Source organism: Carassius auratus, unplaced genomic scaffold (genome assembly GCF_003368295.1).
Source record: "Carassius auratus strain Wakin unplaced genomic scaffold, ASM336829v1 scaf_tig00215406, whole genome shotgun sequence".
Taxonomy (NCBI): Eukaryota; Metazoa; Chordata; class Actinopteri; order Cypriniformes; family Cyprinidae; genus Carassius; species Carassius auratus.
In genome coordinates, this window is record NW_020528072.1 from 373,870 (window position 1) to 393,278 (window position 19,409).

At 37.2% G+C, this 19,409-nt stretch overlaps 2 protein-coding genes and 1 non-coding gene across 3 annotated transcripts in view; 1 reads left to right on the plus strand and 2 right to left on the minus strand.

The window, feature by feature from the left end:
* Positions 1–2,059: 2,059 nt before the first annotated feature.
* Positions 2,060–2,132, minus strand: trnat-ugu (transfer RNA threonine (anticodon UGU)). Its single transcript has one exon. It is a non-coding gene; the product is annotated as a tRNA-Thr (tRNA).
* Positions 2,133–2,218: 86 nt separating this feature from the next.
* Positions 2,219–11,044, minus strand: LOC113094537 (HHIP-like protein 1). Its single transcript, XM_026260114.1, has 9 exons — positions 10,468–11,044; positions 6,381–7,027; positions 6,150–6,293; positions 5,703–6,031; positions 5,467–5,593; positions 4,723–4,868; positions 4,479–4,560; positions 3,720–3,802; positions 2,219–3,640 (listed from the first exon to the last, which is right to left on the minus strand). The coding sequence occupies exons 1-9, from the start codon at positions 10,804–10,806 to the stop codon at positions 3,159–3,161; spliced, it is 2,379 nt and encodes a 792-aa protein (XP_026115899.1). The 5' UTR covers positions 10,807–11,044; the 3' UTR covers positions 2,219–3,158.
* A 2,217-nt stretch (positions 11,045–13,261) lies between these two features.
* The window catches only part of LOC113094534 (coiled-coil domain-containing protein 85C-A), a 29,810-nt gene continuing 23,662 nt past the window's right edge, over positions 13,262–19,409 (plus strand). Inside the window, exon 1 of the mRNA XM_026260113.1 lies at positions 13,262–14,321. Within this exon, the coding sequence (XP_026115898.1) occupies positions 13,616–14,321 (706 nt within the window). The 5' untranslated portion in view covers positions 13,262–13,615. The remainder of the gene's footprint in view (positions 14,322–19,409) is intronic.

Here is a 19,409-nt window from a genome sequence, read left to right on the forward strand (position 1 = left end):
TGACGCCGGGTTTGCACATCGTTTATTTCTTGAGGATAATGCAGTCCCAACGAAAAAGGGTCACGATCGTGTGTTGCAACCGCAGGAGGTGAGTAAAACTGCTTCAAATATCTCTGTGTTGTTAACTTAGCTATCGGTGCATAAGCACATCAAGTAAACAACATGCGATGTTGTCATCAAACTGCACTTTCCACATGTACAGCTTAAAAAAATAAAAATAAATAAAAAGAAGACATAAAGTGGAACTTAGTCATTTTCCAAAACCGCTAAGCAAATATATACAGTTTCAGTACGTACCACATAGAGACGTCTTTACTGATGCTGCTCGTTAAATTCCAGCCTCTGGATCTGATTCTGGATCATAAATATACGCTGAATCTGACTGTTAGCCATGGTTTGTTTTGGATGTGTTTTTCCTCACGGTAATGTCACAGCTTCCACATGCTCTCAACGCAAAAGCCTACTGGCGCTCGTGATTCTTTAGCTCCGCCCACACGTCACGCCTCCAGTCGGTCGTGTTTTTCCGGGAAAAATCAGTACAGACTATCTTTCTCTTATGAATATAATAAAACTAAAGACTTTTTGGAGTTATGAAGGATGCAGGACTACTCTATAGGTACTCAAGATTAACAGGATATTGAGTGAAAACGAGCATTCCCCCCCCACCCCCTTTAATGGCTTATATGCAAGACAAGAGACCAATCAGTTTCTTTAGTAAGGTGCAGATCATTCATCTGTAAAAATAAATAAATCAATATACTGCAGTCTAATGCACATAGTTACTAACCATGAAATATATTAAATTGAGATTATGTAAATTATTTTAATTAATTTAAAAACATGGCAATTACTTTTTTAAAAAGCTATTTTTATTAAAACCGTGTATTACTGGACCTTTCTTATTAAATCCACAAAAGCAGGTCATTTCTTAATCTCCTTTGTGTGTGTGTGTGTGTGTGTGTCTGTCTGTGTTAAATATATTATTATTCAAGGAACATTAGCATTATTATATATTTGTTCATTTTGAAACATTGAACAATATACAGTTAAGTTTGTATAATCCATAAATCAATGGAAAAGAAAAGAAAATTAACTATAATATAAAATTAATTAATAAAAGGTATTATTAAATAATGAAAAATATTTATTGTAGTGCAACACTGCCATCTATTGGTATTACATAGTTACACTCACTACATAAATTATTATTTTTAAATAAATTCACTAATAATGCCAGTAGGTGTCAATATAACACCATTTATAAATAATTTGTGATAAACAGCAGGTCTTTTGTCCACGTTTTTTTTTTTTTTTTTTTTTTATAAAAAAGCTTTAACTCTCTCTCTCTCTCTCTCTCTCTCTCTCTCTCTCTCTCTCTCTCTCTCTCTCTCTATATATATATATATGGTTAAACATATACACATTTGTTATAATAAACATAATTATATAGTGACTAATTTAGACACTTGCACGTCCTGAGAAGTCTACTAAAATGACATTCATCTCTCCATTGCTGCTTTGTTTAACAGGGAGACCTGTTCTGTAAATTATGTGTTTCCGGCGAGAGAGCTAAATTACTTTCCAGTAAGAAAAGAGCTAAATTACCTTTCAGAGGGATGCCAGCTTTGTAAAGGAAGTTAGCAGAGATAGGCTGGCACTACCTACGTGATTGAATGCTCAGCATATCAATGACCTTTTTCAAAACAGAGCTAGTATTCAGCACACAAATACACCATTATTCCAGTGAGATCAATGTCATCTACCCACATTTAGATAACGCAATTTATTTAGCTCTTGTTTGGATTTTAAATACAAAGAAAAAGCACTTTAAATTAGTATCTTTACATTAGTAGTTTACTTTACTTTTCCAAATGATTTGGAAATTTATATTTAAAAAAAAATCTCTTCTACACACTGCAGATTCCATGCAGGCTCCTTTAAAACACACATTTATGCTTCGTTAATATTCCACGTTGATCAGCTGTGTTATTCCAATAATTGTCAGTGCCACATTGCTAAAAAATAAAAATAATCTTTGGGTGATTTTAAGAATAAGATGAGGCCCCAGCGAGGATCGAACTCGCGACCCCTGGTTTACAAGACCAGTGCTCTAACCACTGAGCTATGGAGCCAAAGCATTATTGTTCTCTAGCTAACGATATATAAACTACAAAAATACCACGAAATACTAGCAAGACACAATGTAATATTGTTCAAAGATATTTAATTTTCATTTCTATATATCTAATTTATTGGCGTATTTGGCCACAAATGTTTACCAAAGCAAACGAACCCGCTCACTTTAGGCTAACTTACTCAGCGACTCAACAAAACGAATTTGCTACTAAAAATATCTGACTAACAACTTCAAAGAAAAGGTTATTGTTTAGAGAAAATATAAAAAAGAAAAATAACAAAACAAGTAATGGCCAGTTGTTGTGTTAGCCCTAGTCACAACACGGAAATAGCTAGTTTTAAAGTGATTGTACAAGATTGTCATACAATGGTACTTTGACAGATCATTTATGCACAATACCTTAACCCCAATACCATGTTCATATACAATGTTATTTATATTGTACTCCAAAGTACTTCAAAATATACAAAGCAACCTATCCAAGACATATTAAAGGGGATTTACGCACAAATGAACATTTTCATCATTCAGTCTACTCAAGTTGTTCCAAAACAGTAGGAGTTTCTTTCTTCAGTTTGAATACAAAATATGATATTTGGAACAATGTGGATAACAAAACAGTTTATGGAAGTCACTGACTTGCAGTATTTTTTTTTTCCTTGAAGTTTTAAGTGCCACATGCTGTTTTCCTTATAACATTTTGTGTTGGTTTTAGATAATCACAAAAACGTTTTCATTCTGAATTTATTTGTGAACGAATGGTGGTAAATTAACTGTTACAAAAGTTTTATATTGGATAACATAACTTCATTGATTCAGGCAAATTAAAACATCCACATAGGTCTATGAATTTGAGCACCAAACCATGAACATGAATGCCTATTTACGATAAAAATGTAACTCAAATATCACTTTTTTTTTATAGGCCATATGTCTTCTGTATTGTAAAGATAAGGTAGACCTATGTGCTACAACTAATAACAAAAAGGTTGTTTGAGAACTTTTCAGATTATTCCAGGCCTTAAACTGAATTTCCACATATCACTCCAGCATCTTCGTAGTGAGCGCAGTTGTGTGTACCAATCCCAGCATGCTGACAGTCCAAGAGAGTTTCCTCTGTCCCCTTACACTGCACATCATCCAGAATAATCTTCAGGCTCGTTCCCTCTCCAAATTCAGCCTGCTTGGCAGCCTTAAGTGCATGGTGGAACCCGAGCTGCCGGCAAACCACTATGGCATTCTTGGTATTCCAGAGATCATCACAAATGGTCCCCCATTCCCCATTGACATATACTTCCACCCTTCCCCGATCCCTCCGACCCTCTGCATCCCCAACCAACCTCACTGCTCCGTTCTTGTGCTTGCTCTTCCTGCGTCTACCTTTCCTCCGCCTGGATGTCCTGAGGGGCTTGGGTGTAGTTGGGGTGAATGGTGTGGGGGTTATTTGGGGGTTATCAGAACGTACCTCTGGATTTGAGAGTCTGGGATGGACTCCTATTAGTGCTGTGAAAAGAAGGATTTACAAAAAAATCAATGACTCAATCAGGTTGTTATAGAGAGCTGCAGGAATGAGCCAACTTACTTTCCTTTGGCTTGAATTGTATGAGATTGCTCCTTACACGGACTGCAAGTGGCTCATAATGACATTTTCCTGGGGATGCACGTCTGTAATAAAGCAGGGAGAGCGTTTTAATAGTTTTTAAAATGAATATTTTGGGTTCAGTTGACATCATTTGTGGCCTAATAATGTTGATTACCACAGATTTATTTCAGCTTGTCTCTTGTTTTCTTTAACAGAAGTAAAAATCCAGGTTATGGTGAGACTCTTACAAATGAATTAAACGGGTGCCAGTTTTTAAAGCATTTATAAAATAAAAAAAATGTGAAGCTTATTTTTAATCCATAAATCATTTTTTAAGATGTAAAATAGTTCTCAATTTTTACAACTGTTTTATGGTTTTAGGTTTTACGTTGTCACAATGTAGTTGTAAAAATGGAAGTTGCTTTACACAGAAAAGGTTAGTACAGTAAGTACATTTTACATGTTATTATTCATATTGTTTACTATATTAAAACAGTGAGTATTTTAACATTGGTCCCTTTCATTTCCATTGTAAGGGTTTCACTGAAACCCTTATTCCAGCTGTGTTTTTTTTCTTTAAGAAAAGATTGGAAAAAGTCAAAACATTGTCAGTGAGAGAGAGAGATAGATAACAGCACCAGCACGTATTTGCTGCCAACACCCCCTTTTCATCTTTTGAGAGTAAAGTCTGTAAAGAGGCAACACAAGCTGATCTTTGCACACCATGAGAATGCATCATGAATGATTAAAAATGAATACCTTGAGGGATCAACAATCTTGTACACAACACCTGTAGGAGATTCCGCACTAGGTATTTCAGTAGACATGAAATAGAGTTCACCTGGTCACAAAAAAACAAAACAAGTTAGGTTACATATTTATCCTATTTATCAAATTATTATAAAGCGCTAAATATAATTTTGTACACTATGAGTTGATAATAACTCTTTTATGCAATATATAAAGTGTGAAAAAGGAACATTTAGCCTTTCTGGGTACACACCTGCTTCATCCTCTGCAAACGAAATGATGGATGGATAGTAATTGTTGATGAGCCTTGGAAATGAACAAGTGAGACCCACCCCCATGCAAATCTCACTGTATTCCCAACTGCGTGAGTTTCTGTTTTCCTTTAAACTCATCAGGCGTCTGTGGAAATTCATACAGTTCACATTTAAAATGTTTGTTTGAATTTTGAAAAAGTATTAGTTAATGAACTGTTATGCTCACCAAGGCTGCACTTATTTGATCAAAAAATATTATAAATAAATATAAATATTATAAAAAATACAAAATAACTAATAATTTTTTTAAAATATACAATTATTCCTGTGATGGAATAACTTAGCTTAATGTTCAACAATCATTATTAGTCTTCATCGTCATATGATCTTTTCACAAATCATTTTAATAATCTGATTTGGAGCTCAAGAAACATTTCTTATTAATATCAATGTTAAAAACAGCTGCCCTGCTAAAACTGTGATTTTAAAAAATGTATATATTTGTTATGTCTGATGTATAGAAAGAGTTCAAATGAACAGTTTATATTTGAAATATAAATCTTTAGAAAATTATAAATGACTTCACTATCACTTTCAATCAATTTCAATCAAATTTTCTTGCTGAATAAAAGCATTAACATATACTCACACACACACACACACACACACACACATATATATATATATATGTATGTAAGACTTTTAAATGGTAGTGTGTGTGCATATCATATGCCCTTACGTACCCGCTTATGAAGTCTCCAAATATGTACATGCCATTTAAATTTGGATTTTCACAGCCTCTGTAAACATATCCACCTGTGACAGATTTACCCATTTTGTGTGGATATGCGTAAATTGGAAGAACATCATCTAGAAGTACAAAAGCACATACAGTATAAAAGACATCACAGGATGAAAAAGACACTTACATATCCGTCCATCTGATTACAATTACATTTGGGAGTAACTGTATTCTCACCTAAGGAGCTGTTGGCACAGAGTTTTTTGTCGTAACAAGAGAAGCCCTCTTTTGCTCTCCAGCCATAATTCCGTCCCTTCTCCACAATGTCTACTTCTTCATACTTATTCTGGCCCACGTCCCCACAAAAGATTCGTCCTTTTCCTTCCTTGGTTATGGGATCTCCTCTGTCTACTGAGCACCTCCACATGTTCCTCACTCCATAGGCAAACACCTCCGGGCGAGCATTGGGTTCATCCACAAACGGATTGTCCGGTGGTATTCTATACAGTGGCCCCCTTTCATTGTCATCTACATCAATGCGTAGAACCTTTCCCAAAAGGGCAGATCTAGCAGTAACATTCACATTAATAATTACTATAGACAATCTATCAGTCTTGTACCAAACTGAATTTAGCATCTTGTACAATATCAGAGTTGAGTTCCAGACTAATCACCTTAACTTACTTGTTCTGTGCATTTCCGAATTTCCCAAATGGATCTCCTGCCATTCCACCATCCCCAGTAAAGATATATAAGTATCCATCATCAGCGAAGAGAAGCTGTCCACCATTGTGATTAGAAGCAGGTTCATCGATCTCCAAAATTATTCTGAGGGGGATATGAAGACACAGGGACATTTTGACGCTCTGAACTCAATATGAAAGCATAGGGTCAAAGAACCTATGTCAACCTCACCTTTCTGAACCATGGTCAACCTCGTTCATATCTGCAGAAGAGATACGGAACTCACTGATACGGATTCTCTCATCAACGCCCACCTCAACAGAGTAGTAAACATACAGCTTCCCATTGTTTTTAAAGTCAGGGTGAAAGGTGAGTCCCAAAAAGCCTCTTTCATCACCTTCCCATGGAGATGTCAACACAGCCTTTGTTATGTTTAGAAATGGCTTTTCAAGCTTTGATCGATCTGGAAGATAAACCCAGACCTGTCCAACTTGTTCAGCAATGAAAAACCTGTGGGTGCCATCATTGGCATGAACCATGGCAAGAGGATTTCTTAGTCCATTGGCAACCTCCTCCAAACACAACTGCAAGCAGCCGTCGGAGTCTGCAGTGGTGCGGCCCAGATTTTTAGTCAACTGTTCATTGTTCAGCAGATGAGGATAGCAGTAGTCTGGGTCATCCAGCTCGAGGTACTGACAAAGTCTGCGCTGGTCATGCTCAAATTCTGGAAGATGTGGATCATCAGACAACAAGGTAAGAAAGGATCTGCACTTGGAATGGAATTGAGAGCAGTAGTCCGGGCAGAGTCCAGGTATGGTCCGTAACGGCGTGCTGGGGTCTTCAGCGTCAAAAAGGTGAGCAGCGTATGGAGAGCATTCCTGAAGAAGAGAAACAGAGAAAGAGGGGGATGTAGCTGAATTGCGAAGGCCTTAAGCAATAGATTTGACAAGTCATGTCTGCTTTCCCACATTCAACAGTCTGAGAAACCACAACCACTATAACCACTTCAGAAGTCCCTTGTGACCCCTGTTTGCTAGCAATTGCTATGGTGTTATGTGTACTGTATGCATGTGTGTGGGTGCACATACATTTTTCTGTCTGTTTCAGAGAATCTGGATTAGTTCTCACACTGCACATAGTGCAGTGCACTCATTAAATATAACTATAAAAATGAAAATCAATAATAGTGATAATTTTTTTAATAATTTATTTTTAAATTCAATACTAAAATAATAAATAGAGTGTGATCATTATTTATATATTTTAAAATAAAAAAATAAATATTAAATAAAAAATATATATATTTTATGATACACTTTAAAATTTTTACTTTAACTTATTTGTTTTTATATGAATTTTCACCATTTTCAAACCTAAAATCTAGCGCTGCCAAACGATAAATCACAATAAATCACATCCAAAATATACATTTTTGTTTACATAATATTTGTGTATGTACTGTGCATGTATGTCACGATCATTAGCTGGAGTGCCCATGAACTTCAGTAGAGGGCACTCCACTCAGGACCATTCCACCCATCAACCACCAGATGTCACCATATCATCATTTAGACACTAGCACCTCTCATCCTGTTGCACCACACCCGAACTACATCTCCCATGAGTCACTGCATCACTATCACCTTGCCACACATGCACCACATTCATCAGCTAATCTCCTTGCCACACCTGCACCTCATTTACACACACATATAAGCAGCACTTATTATGGCTGTGTCCAAATTCAGGGTCTACATCCTTCGGAGGACTCATTTGAAGGATGTTACGTCACAGCGCCACGACTTTAGCGTTCGTAGGATCCTTCAAATGTGGCCCACAAATGCGTCCTCCTTTTCCCCGAATTGGAAGGATGGGTGTGGTGGATCCTTTCGCGTCCTACCTATCCCATAATTCTTTTCGGCAGGACGAAGCGAGCGGTAGCAGAGTGGGGGAGGAGTATTATTTTCTGTGTTTTTTTAAAAACTGGTGTGGCGAGTGGGGCGGGGCCGAGAGGCGTGGGAACGAGGAGTGAGGCCAGGTGTAGTGATTGGAGATGAGCTACACCTGTGCCCCACCGCCACAACTGGCTTTTCAAAAATATATTTTTTCAGTGGTTTTCTAGTTAGGCATTTTGTTTTAGCGTTAAGCATTTTTTTTTTTTTACATTTGTACGTGTATATGTAAAAAAAAAAAGTTTACTTTCGTAAACTAGCTTCTTCCTTACTGACTGTGTGAATATCCCCTTACACACAGCTTATTTGTTAGTGATTGAAGCTGTTTTTAACGCTTCTAAGGACGAAAGAGCAGACAGAAGTGTTTATAAAGCTCCGGGGAGAGAACGATGAGCTCTTCACCCACGTCTTGCTTAGCGCTGTCACGGTTGCTAGGCGACAGGATATGAGCAACGGGTAAGGGAGGGAACTGAAAGTAGGGTAGGCTGTCCAAATTCACAAACACCGACTTCCGGTTTTTGCGGTCGTCGGAGGACCCATCCTCTTTCAACCGGGTAGGAAGGATCCTAAGGAGGATGCAGACCCTGAATTTGGACACAGCTATACACTTTGCGAAGTCTTGTTTAGCCCCGTCTTACATTTCCGAGTCTGACCTTTGGATTGTGTATTTCAACTCTGATTCTCTGCTGCCTGCCCCGATCTCTGCTCGTTACTGTTCATGATTCTGGATATCCCTGACACACCTGATGCGATTTCTGCTTGTCTGACCATCTGTTGAATAAATGCTGCAATTGGATCCGAATGCCTCTGACTCTCCTTCGTAACAAACACACATATACACATACAACAAAATATTTACAGGTATTTACATGTACATGTACACATATATATTTATATTAATAAAATTTATATTATATATAGTTTAACATCAGTATACAGTATTACAGTTAGTTGATCTATAATTGGGCATTACACCATGTCTGTATGCAAATGAGCAGTCTGGACTTATTTACCCAGCGCATTATTTATGTTCGTCACGCATGCATGGAAAAGTTCATTTCAGTAATTTAACTCAAATTGTGGAACTCTTGTATTAAATAAATCCTAGGTTCTTTTGATTGCGATGATTTTGGCTCACATTTAACAAAAACCCTCAACAAATTAGAATATCGTGACATGCCAATCAGCTAATCAACTCAAAACACCTGCAAAATGGTCTCTCAGTTTGGTTCACTAGGCTACACAATCATGGGGAAGACTGCTGATCTGAGTTGTCCAGAAGACAATCATTGACACCCTTCACAAGGAGGGTAAGCCACAAACATTCATTGCCAAAGAAGCTGGCTGTTCACAGAATGCTGTATCCAAGCATGTTAACAGAAAGTTGAGTAGAAGGAAAAAGTGTGGAAGAAAAAGATGCACAACCAACCGAGGGAACAACTGCCTTATGAGGATAATCAAGCTAAATTGATTCAAGAATTTGACTTAACTTCACAAGGATTGGCTTGAGACTGGGGTCAAGGCATCAAGAGACACCACACAACTGGCAGTTGTCAGTTGTTGTATTCCTCTTGTTAAGCCACTCCTGAACCACAGACAACATCAGAGGCATCTTACCTGGGCTAAGGAGAAGAAGAACTGGACCCTTTTGCCCAGTGGTCCAGAGTCCTCTTTTCAGATGAGAACAAGTTTTGTATTTCATTTGGAAACCAAGGTCCTAGAGTCTGGAGGAAGGGTGGAAAAGCTCATAGCCCAAGTTGCTTGAAGTCCATGAATGTATTTAGTACATGAGTTTTACAATTTGAGTTGAATTACTGAAATAAATTAACTTTTCCACGACAATCTAATTTATAGAGATACATTTGTATATATACTACATGTTTTTAATAAGAAAGGAATACTTTTATTGGTCAAGGATGCATTTAATTAGTCAAAGACAGTAAAGACATTATAAAACAGCATTCAAATAAATGTTGTTTTTAAACATTCTTTTCATAAAGGAAATAATGAAAATATGTATTTTGCTTTTTCAATTATGCTATTTTTTTATTCATTTACATGCCTATGCATGCATTTGCTTATAATTATTTGCTGGTTCGGTTTTGTTCATATTGGCCAAAAGAGATTCCTCGTGACTATTAGTGACCTCATTTGGCCTTTCACCAAACAACAGTATTTCAACTCAATGGCAACTGCTGGGAAGAACCAACGTTGACAATTTATGGCTGCAGTAAATTGCAGTAGGCTACGAGTTGAGACTTGAGAGGCGAGCAATGAGCATATAATGGTTCGAATACATTTACAAGCAACAAGCAGAAGATAAATTCTAATTTGTTTCGAAGAAGTTTTAGATTGCAGGAACTTACCTGACAGAGCAGATTTTGAACATATGCTGCACATTTCGAGAATCCATAATAATCGAAGTTATCCATTATCCTATAGTATTTTGCCATCAGCTCTTGGTCTCTGGCATAGTCACAGCAGCCGAAGTTTTTATACATTTGACAGAACTGAAGTTCTTGTTGGGGCTGAAAGGGAGGTTTAAAATCCAAACACTGCGGATGCAAGAACGCAGGTGCCGTCCAGAACGCCAACAAAATAAACGGTGTTTGCCATATATGGCCAAAAATATCGCGAAAGAACCACATAGCGCTCAAATCCTGGCGTTCAACTTCAGATACATGGAAGTAGAAGTTATGCAACATCGATCGAGGATAGCCTACTCTGCGTGTGTCCTTACTGACTTATGTAGTCGTGCTATGATCTGACTTTAATTATCAACCATTTCCAAACAAATTCACGTCTCATTTACCATAGCGGATAAACACGAATCACAGATCGGTTTGACCTCTATCATAGTAAACCATCTCCTCCATGTTTGAGTTACAAGGCGTGTCTGACATCCTGAGAAGATGTGACACACACACACACAGGTCCAAACCGCAATTCTCCGAATGTAGCTCATGTCTACCAGTAAATGTAAGTTGGAGTTTACCACGTGTGTTATGTTGGAGTTTACCATAGAAACCACAAAATTGGCTAATTTCCACAGCTTCAATGTGTAGTTTAACCCTTTAAAGCCCAACTTTAGCCCAAATCTTAGCATTTGCTAGAGTGAAATGAACAAATCAACTTTCAGAAAAGTGCACCTATGCAGAAAATAATCATATTATCTGTATATCGAGTTTTCATTTCAGGTGAGGTCAGATTAACACACTGATATAATCTGAAGAGAAAATAGTGGATTAAAGTAACAGTTGTTATTACAGAAACCAAAAAGAAAGTAAAGTCCCCTCAACAGAAAATGAGGCTTAGAGCACTAGCTTTGAATGCGCGGAAACAAAACAGTAATCTCTGTTCCATCTTATCTTTCTGTTATGTAATCAGTTTCCCAGTAATATTTCAAACACTTGGATACCCTCAGTTTGCACTCATTTTCTGTTGAAATAAGCTTTACTTCCTTACTGTTTGGTCTGTTGAATGTGCAAAAAATAAAATAGTAACTCCAAAATAATTACTATTAAATTAAATTGTCTACCTGCAGTTTTAAATTTTTTCCCCGTCTGACCTAATTAAAACCCTTTCAGAAAGGTGATTATTATCCGGGATAGTAACATTTTTGTTGTTGACTCAGTGTGACCCCAGGTATGTAAATATGTAGAGCAAATAAGACAACCGGTTGTGCATAGTATTGTGAAAATCAGATATGAATGTTAATTGTATTTAATATTTTTTATATATCTGAATGAGCATGCAGACATGATGCTACAATCTTGTTTTTTAATCAGTTCTTGTAATGTTTAAGGAGTTTGGGGTCTCTGGTTGACTTTTCAACCCCTGTAGGCTATTGGAAACATTTAAGAAAGTAAAGTAGCTGTCAAGTAGCTGCATACTGGTTAATGGCTGTTTTTGTGCAATTTGTCTGTTTCTAGTTTATTTTCCTGATGAAATAATAGAATCAGGTTAAGCTAGAATTCCCATGGATATTTTTGATATTATGTTGGTGTCTGCAGTTTCTTTTCTTTCTTTTTTTCTTTTTATTGGATGCTTTCTGCAAGCTCTTTGCAGTGTCTGGTTCAGTTCCAGCCAATAAGGATTTTTTTTTCATTTTATTTTTTTATGGTTCTCTCATCAGTTCTTCAGCTATTTCAGGTGATTAATTAATGACCGTAATGTTACCATGTAAAACAATGACAGATGTGAGACGAGTAATTTTAGCCACTAGATGGAGATGTGTTCACACCACAACCCTAGAAGACTCCAAATTCAGCACCTACGCAGATTAAGTGGGATCTGCCTTTAAAAATTCTTACTTTTAACCTATTAACAGTTCAGTTAAATTCAATTAAATTCAGTTCAAGTTTATTTGTATAGCGCTTTTTACAATACGAATCGTTACAAAGCAACTTTACAGAAAATAATGTTTCTACAATTTTTAGTAATAGCTTATGGTGGTGACTGTCAGTTTGTGCACGTTTGACAGTCATTTTTTCTTCCTTAGCACAGAACTTCTTTAAAATATTTTACAGTTAAAATTACACTCATTTTTTACAGTGAAAAAAACCAACTTTGGGTCAAACTTTTGGGTTTTTAGAGTGTAGCTTGCATTTTATGCATCAAGGGTCCATGGGCCCCTATGGACAGATTGTGGTCTCTGCGAGGTAAAGTGGCCCTAATGAAATGAAATTGTGAATCTTATATATTAATGTTCATTTACATAAATATACATCTAAGTACATAAATTAATTGCCATTGACTTTGTGTCATTATTTTGGTGTAATTTATTGTTGAGGTTGTGCCTGAAATTGGGTCGGGATTGGATCAATCACTGTAATTAGAGATTACTGGATAGCACATTTTTTTTATTTAAATATTTCTTTCTTTCTATGTATGTTTGTTTTCAGAAACACCCAGCTAGTTTCTCAATCTGTGTCAAATACTATTTTAGTGCATTTTATCCCAATGTTGTGTTTCCTTTTTATTTACAATATATTTCCCTCAGTACAGCTTTTTAAGTATTTTATATATAAAGATTTTCGTATACATGTCTAGCAGGACAAAAACGTGATATTTGAATGCAGCTGAAAGGTGAAGTGGGCTTTTGACTCGTCAAGCGCCCCCTATAGGAGGGGCTAGTAACTTTAGCAGGCAATGCGGCGAAAGCGTCTCGTAACTGAAGCGCGAGTGCAGGCTCATTTTCTCACCATTCATCTTCCTCAGCGGTTGGATGCGCGGCGGGAGAGTCACATCACTGGGCACAGTGTCAGAAAGAGGAGATTCCAGCTGTAATAAACATGAAATAACGACAGAAGAGGAATTTATATCAAACGCGGCGTATTGTTTTCTTATCTGGGTCAGTTACAGTTTTTTCGTTGCTGAGTTCTGCTTGTATCCCTCGAAAAACTGGGTGCATTTTAATGATGAGTTTAATATTGCTTGCTACGTTTTCGCGAAGGAATTATTAGAAAATCGTGACCAGATCTCTCTTGTCAGACCACTTTTAACGACTGGAATATGGCAAAAAATATTGTAGACGTCCCAAGGGATGATTTAAGTAAGTTATCGGATGAAGAACTGCTTAAATGTAGCAAAGAGGAGCTGCTTAGGAGACTCCGGAAAGTGGATGGTGAAAAGATCCACTTGATGGTGGAACACGGGAACATGATGAAGGACGTCAACCGGAGATTACAAGTGCATCTCCACGAAATACGGAGTTTGAAGGAGGTCAACCAGAAACTGCAAGAAGACAACCAGGAGCTTAGAGAACTGTGCTGTTTCTTGGATGATGATCGGCAGAAAGGAAAGAAGCTGTCCAGGGAATGGCAGAGATTTGGCAGGCACACTGCCAGTGTTATGTGGAAGGAGGTTGGTATATTCCAACAAAAACTGAAAGACCTAGAAGCCAACCAAGAGAGTATGATGAGAGAGAATGTGGAGCTGAAGGAAATCATCCTCATGTTGGATGATGAGAGGAATGGAGCCGGATCCAGGAGCTCCATAGACAGCCAATCCAGTCTGACCAATCTGAACGGAGGTTCTGCTACTGTGAGGGATGTTGGAGATGGGAGCAGTACCTCTAGCACGGGTAGTGCTGGAAGCCCTGATCACCACCACAGCCATATTCACAAACCTTCAGAGGGAAAGATCATGTCTATCAGGAGGTCTATGGATGATCTATCAACCAACCATTTTATCAGAAGCATACCGAATGGCCTCAACGGTGAGTTTGGGCTTTTGGATCAATGGTTTTTTTGGAAAGCAAATGTGTTTTAGCAGATCATGTGCATGCAGTTATATTCAGTCGAATATGGTGTAGGAATATGGGTTGTGAATTGATAGAGTATTAGTATCACAAACCTGAAATAGTCTCAGGCATGTAGAAGTGTTTCCTGAAAACAAACAAAAAGCACTCTGTAAATCAAGAATTAGAAATAGTGTTAGTAATTCATAGTATTTGACTAATTTAAAGCGTTTAAACAGCAGAAGTTAGAAAAACAAAGTACTTTCTTAACAGATTTTGAAAGAGTTTACGCAAAACATGCTTAAAACACCTTTCTGGTGCCTTTTTAACTTTGAAAGTTTTATGCAGTTGTGTGCATTGGCATCCAAATATAGAAAAGGATGCTTTTTATTTTCATTTCATGCCAGTAAGTAACATGCAGGGATTGAGACTTCCATTGGTTTTCAGGGAAACAGATTACACAGGCAATTGTGACAGTATTAACAACAACTTAAATTGAACAGGCTGGAGCTACAGATGCTATTGCGTTAATTCCTTCTTCCTGAGAAGTCAGGTCTAATGAGGATTTAATACTCTCTTGGCATTGTGACGTTGGTGCACACTGTCAGTTCTGTCAATTAAACATCAGCTACGTCATTCAAACAACACAGGCGTTTCATTCTAACAAATGGCCGAGAAACTCATTTCTAGTTGAAAATGATGTACACAAATGATCAATAGTAGGAGTAGTTCCATCTCCAGTCATCAGTGTCCTTCAGAAGTCATTTTAATATGCTTTTTTGGCAAGAAACATTTATAATTCCTTACTATTCATTGTTGAAAACAGCACTGCTTGGTATTTTTGTGGAAACTGTGATAGGCCTACATTCACAACAGGATAGTTTGATAAATAGAAAGTTCAAAAGAACAACATTAATTTGAAATTTACTGTAAATCAGTATACATTTATTTTTAGTATCGTTGCTTAATAAAACCCCCTACCCCCGTTTCTAATTTTTATTGCAGTTTGTTTTGTTCCTTTTGTTTCATGGCTACTTGTACATTGCTTTCCCCTGTTCAGCCTCTCAGTGATTGGTACACATAGGAAATTGGATCTTTACAATTGTTATTTGCATTGCACTTTTCAATTTCAGCAGATGCTTATATCTTAAATGACTTACTAATGTGGAATGCTACCATGAAATTGAGTGCAGAATTTCAAAAACTCTCTGAGAGGTGCAAGCAATGTGTCATGTGCATAATACGTGACATGCATCTGATAAAAACAGGAATTGTTCTATTGTAATAAAAGAACACATTACTCAGCAGTCCAGGCCTATTCCATCAGCAAGATTCACTCAAAAGTCAAGACTAACAGTAGTGTTCCCGCCACATGACTGGAGATTGATGACAAGCTTACCTCTAGTGTAGCAGAAAAAATATCTGTTATTTACTGCTGATAATGCCAGCTGGAAGCGCCTGGCATTGATAAGAATGTTTTTATTTTTTCAATTCTTTTTTGGCTAACTGGTAGGTGTTTTAGACATTCTCAAAAGTGTTTTTGATGTGAGTCGACATTCAAAATGATTTTTAAACGTTTATCAGTGGGATATTTTGATTATTCAGTGTTACAGAACAATGGGTTCATTGCTTCTATTTATTCATTTCAGACTTTCATATATTGTTAGAGAGAGGCCAAATAGACAGAACGTAGAGCTGCACGATTAATCGTTAAAAGATCGCGATCTCGATTCAGACACCCTCTCGATCTCATTTCTAAAAGACGACGATTCCCCGAGTCTGTTAAACCTTTGACAAAGTCTTACCGGATCATCCAGATCCGTGCGCGCACTGCCGCTGACACAGAGAGAGCTCTTACCATGTTTGGTTAAGAAACATCTTCACAAACAGTCTTTTCAACTACACAGTATTATATCTGTCTTACAGTCATTTATATTATCACAGAAATACTGGGATAAAGTTTATAGTTTAAATATAAACATTGATGTCTATATGGCAGCGATCAAAATATAACAAATCCCCTTTTGAAAGTACTGCGCTTTAAATAACGTTTGTGTCGATTGCATTGTTTCACCAATAGGTGGCGACAAGTGTCTTAATTTATTTGTCAATGAATTAATTTTTCATTCAAGAGAATCGTTCAAAAACGCTGATTCATCCAGAAATGAAACAAGTGTAGTAGGTTTATGAGTGAGTCGTTGAATCAGTGATCTAAACAACTTTTTCATCATTCTAATATTAAAAAAAACTGGGGTTTTAAATATATTATATATACACTACCAGTCAAAAGTTTTTGAACCATAAGATGTGTAATGTTTTTTTAAAGTCTCTTCTGCTCACCAAACTATATTTATCTGATCCAAAGTACAGCAAAAACAGTAAAGTTTTGAAATATTTTTACCATTTAAAATAACTGCTTTCACTTGAATGTATTTTAAAATGTAATTTATTTCTGTGGTGTGCAGCTGTATTTTCAGCATCATTACTCCAGTCTTCAGTGTCACATGATCTTCAGAAATCATTCTAATATGCTGCTTTGCCATTCAAAAAAAACATTATTATTATTATTATTATTATTATTATTATTATGTTGAAAACAGATGAGTAGATTTTTTTCAGGTTTCTTTGATAGAAAGTTTAGAAGAACAATAATTGTGTGTAATAGAAATATTTTTTTATAAATGTCTTTGTCACACTTGATCAATTTAAAGAATCCTTGCAAAATAAAATAATTAATTTATATACTTGTGATAATGATAATGTTAATAGTAATAATAATAATAAAGAATCGTAGGAGAATCGTGATCTCTATATGAGATCAAAAAATCGTGATTCTCAATTTATCCAGAATCGTGCAGCCCTAACAGAACGTGAAAATTTCCTATTCTTTCGAACGTGAATTTGCAAAAGCAGGAGTTGTTTTGAAAGCACTATATTGGATGGCCCATCTCGTTTAAGTGTAATCCACTATATTACTTTTTTTCGTTCAGAATCCTTGACTTTGAGGTCATGTATCTGTCCCTTTGAAGGGTAAAAGGTTCTTTCCTGCTTTGAAAAGACTCTGGCCCCCAAGCAAGCCACCAATGGACTAAAGGTTTAGTGGCTGGAGTTGAGATTCTGTTTCAGAGTTCAGATAACACTTCTCCCTGACTCTTCCCACGGCTGGGGTGAAAAGGCCTTCAGTTGCCCCCATTCAAGACCCTTCATCAAGCTTTTAAAGCCCTTCTGTGCCACTCAAAGTTACAGATGTCTGGTTTGTCATAAAACAGATCCGTATTTACGAGTGAAGCTTTCAGTTTGGAGGTCACCCTTTTGAAAAAAAGCCCCTGGTTTTCTTTTGTTTGACTGAAGTTGAATTGCATTTACAACTATTTTCTTATTATATACTCTGACAATACATATAAATATAGTTTTGTGGATAGCTCACAGTCTTTTGCCAATGATGGGAACTCATGAATTCCCTCAAGTAATCTGTGAGATAATTGAATTGTTCCCCTGGGAATGCTAAATACTGGATGACACGGCTGCACCTTTTAATTTCCCATGTCAGTTCATGTTTAGTCATGCTTTCAGGTGGTAACCAACCAGTAAAGATCAAAGCAATACTAAAATAAAAAAGCTGTTTTTGCATCAGACCAAGCAAGTCCAGTGACTCAATTCAGTGTGCCTCCTGGCTGAGGACGTCTTTTCACTGTTGGTGCAAACCATTGTTCTTTTAAAAACAAACAGCGATGGAGAGCACCTCCCCAACAACTCAGACTTGTCAGAGGGGGTCTTTGGTTCTGCTGAATCCGAATTTACCATGTTATTGCTTGTTCCCTGCAGCTTGCCTTTGCCTCATAAAGATAATAATAATCTTACGAAGCATGCAAGTCCCTTTGAGGCGGTTTTGCCAAAGCAAGCTGTAAATGTGCTTGTAATTGGGCTGTCCCACTTCAGTCTGCTGACATTTACAAAATTGTCTCCTGGGACCAGCAACTCTGAAGTGCTAGTGATGATTATGGCTGAGGGGAGGATGATGTTTAGTGCTGTGCTTTAAACAAATATTACGATTTACGTATACACCAAGACTTTATGCCGTTAAAATATATTTTTTTAATAACCCGGTCTCTCAGTTTTGTGTACAATGTTGTGGTTTTGTGGTCACTGATGTGGTGTGATTTGCGTCCATCATCTTAAGTGTGAATTTGAAGGATAGTGGAAATGTAAAAACTGAAAGCGTTAGAGATTACTGAGTAGTTTTTGGAAAATCATTTAGAGAATTTCAGTAGCGAAATGTCATACATTTTTTTTGATGTGTGGAGTATTTGGCCTCAATAGAAACATAGGCTTCATTCAAAGGTGCATTGTGATAGGCTTGACATCATTGAGGTCATGAGACACCTGAGAATGTATAATATTTTGGGTCCTATTTTGACGATCTAAAAGCATGGTCTAAAGCACACGGCGTAGGTGCACTCTTAGTCTTGGGTAGCCAGACCCTGAGTGCTTTTCATCACTATTGTAAGCTTTTTTCTTTCGTGAGGGGGTTTGGTGCAACAGCATTTTTATTTCCAGGCAGATCGTTAAAGAACACGACACACACGTCTCCCTGAAATCCTGTATAAGGGGCCGTTCACATATCGTCTTTTGCACGCGCAAGTTCGTTATTTCCAATGTAGAAAATACATTTTCATAATGGAAGCGACGCGGGTGCGACGCGCCCGTTTTTTCCAGGCGCGTCCGCACCGCATCAAGTTAAAAACATCTCAACTTTTCAGAGAGCCGCAAGCGCACCGCGGGTCATGTGACAAGAACTAACCAATCAGCTTCATGCTTTCACGTAACAACATTGAAAACTCAGCCAAGATGAAGGAACAGCTGTTCATAGTTGTATATGGATTGCCATTTTGTAATAAATTTAGTAGCAGAGCTACTGCAAGCGATTTTTAGTTGCGCAAATCCATTTATCCTTTGCTGAAATGTCAGCGTCTTCATGGAGAGAGCACGTCATGCTTGGTTAGCAAAGGAAGACCCCTCAGGGGCACAACGGCCCGAGCGCTTTGGAAAAGAAAGAGAAAGCGGTGC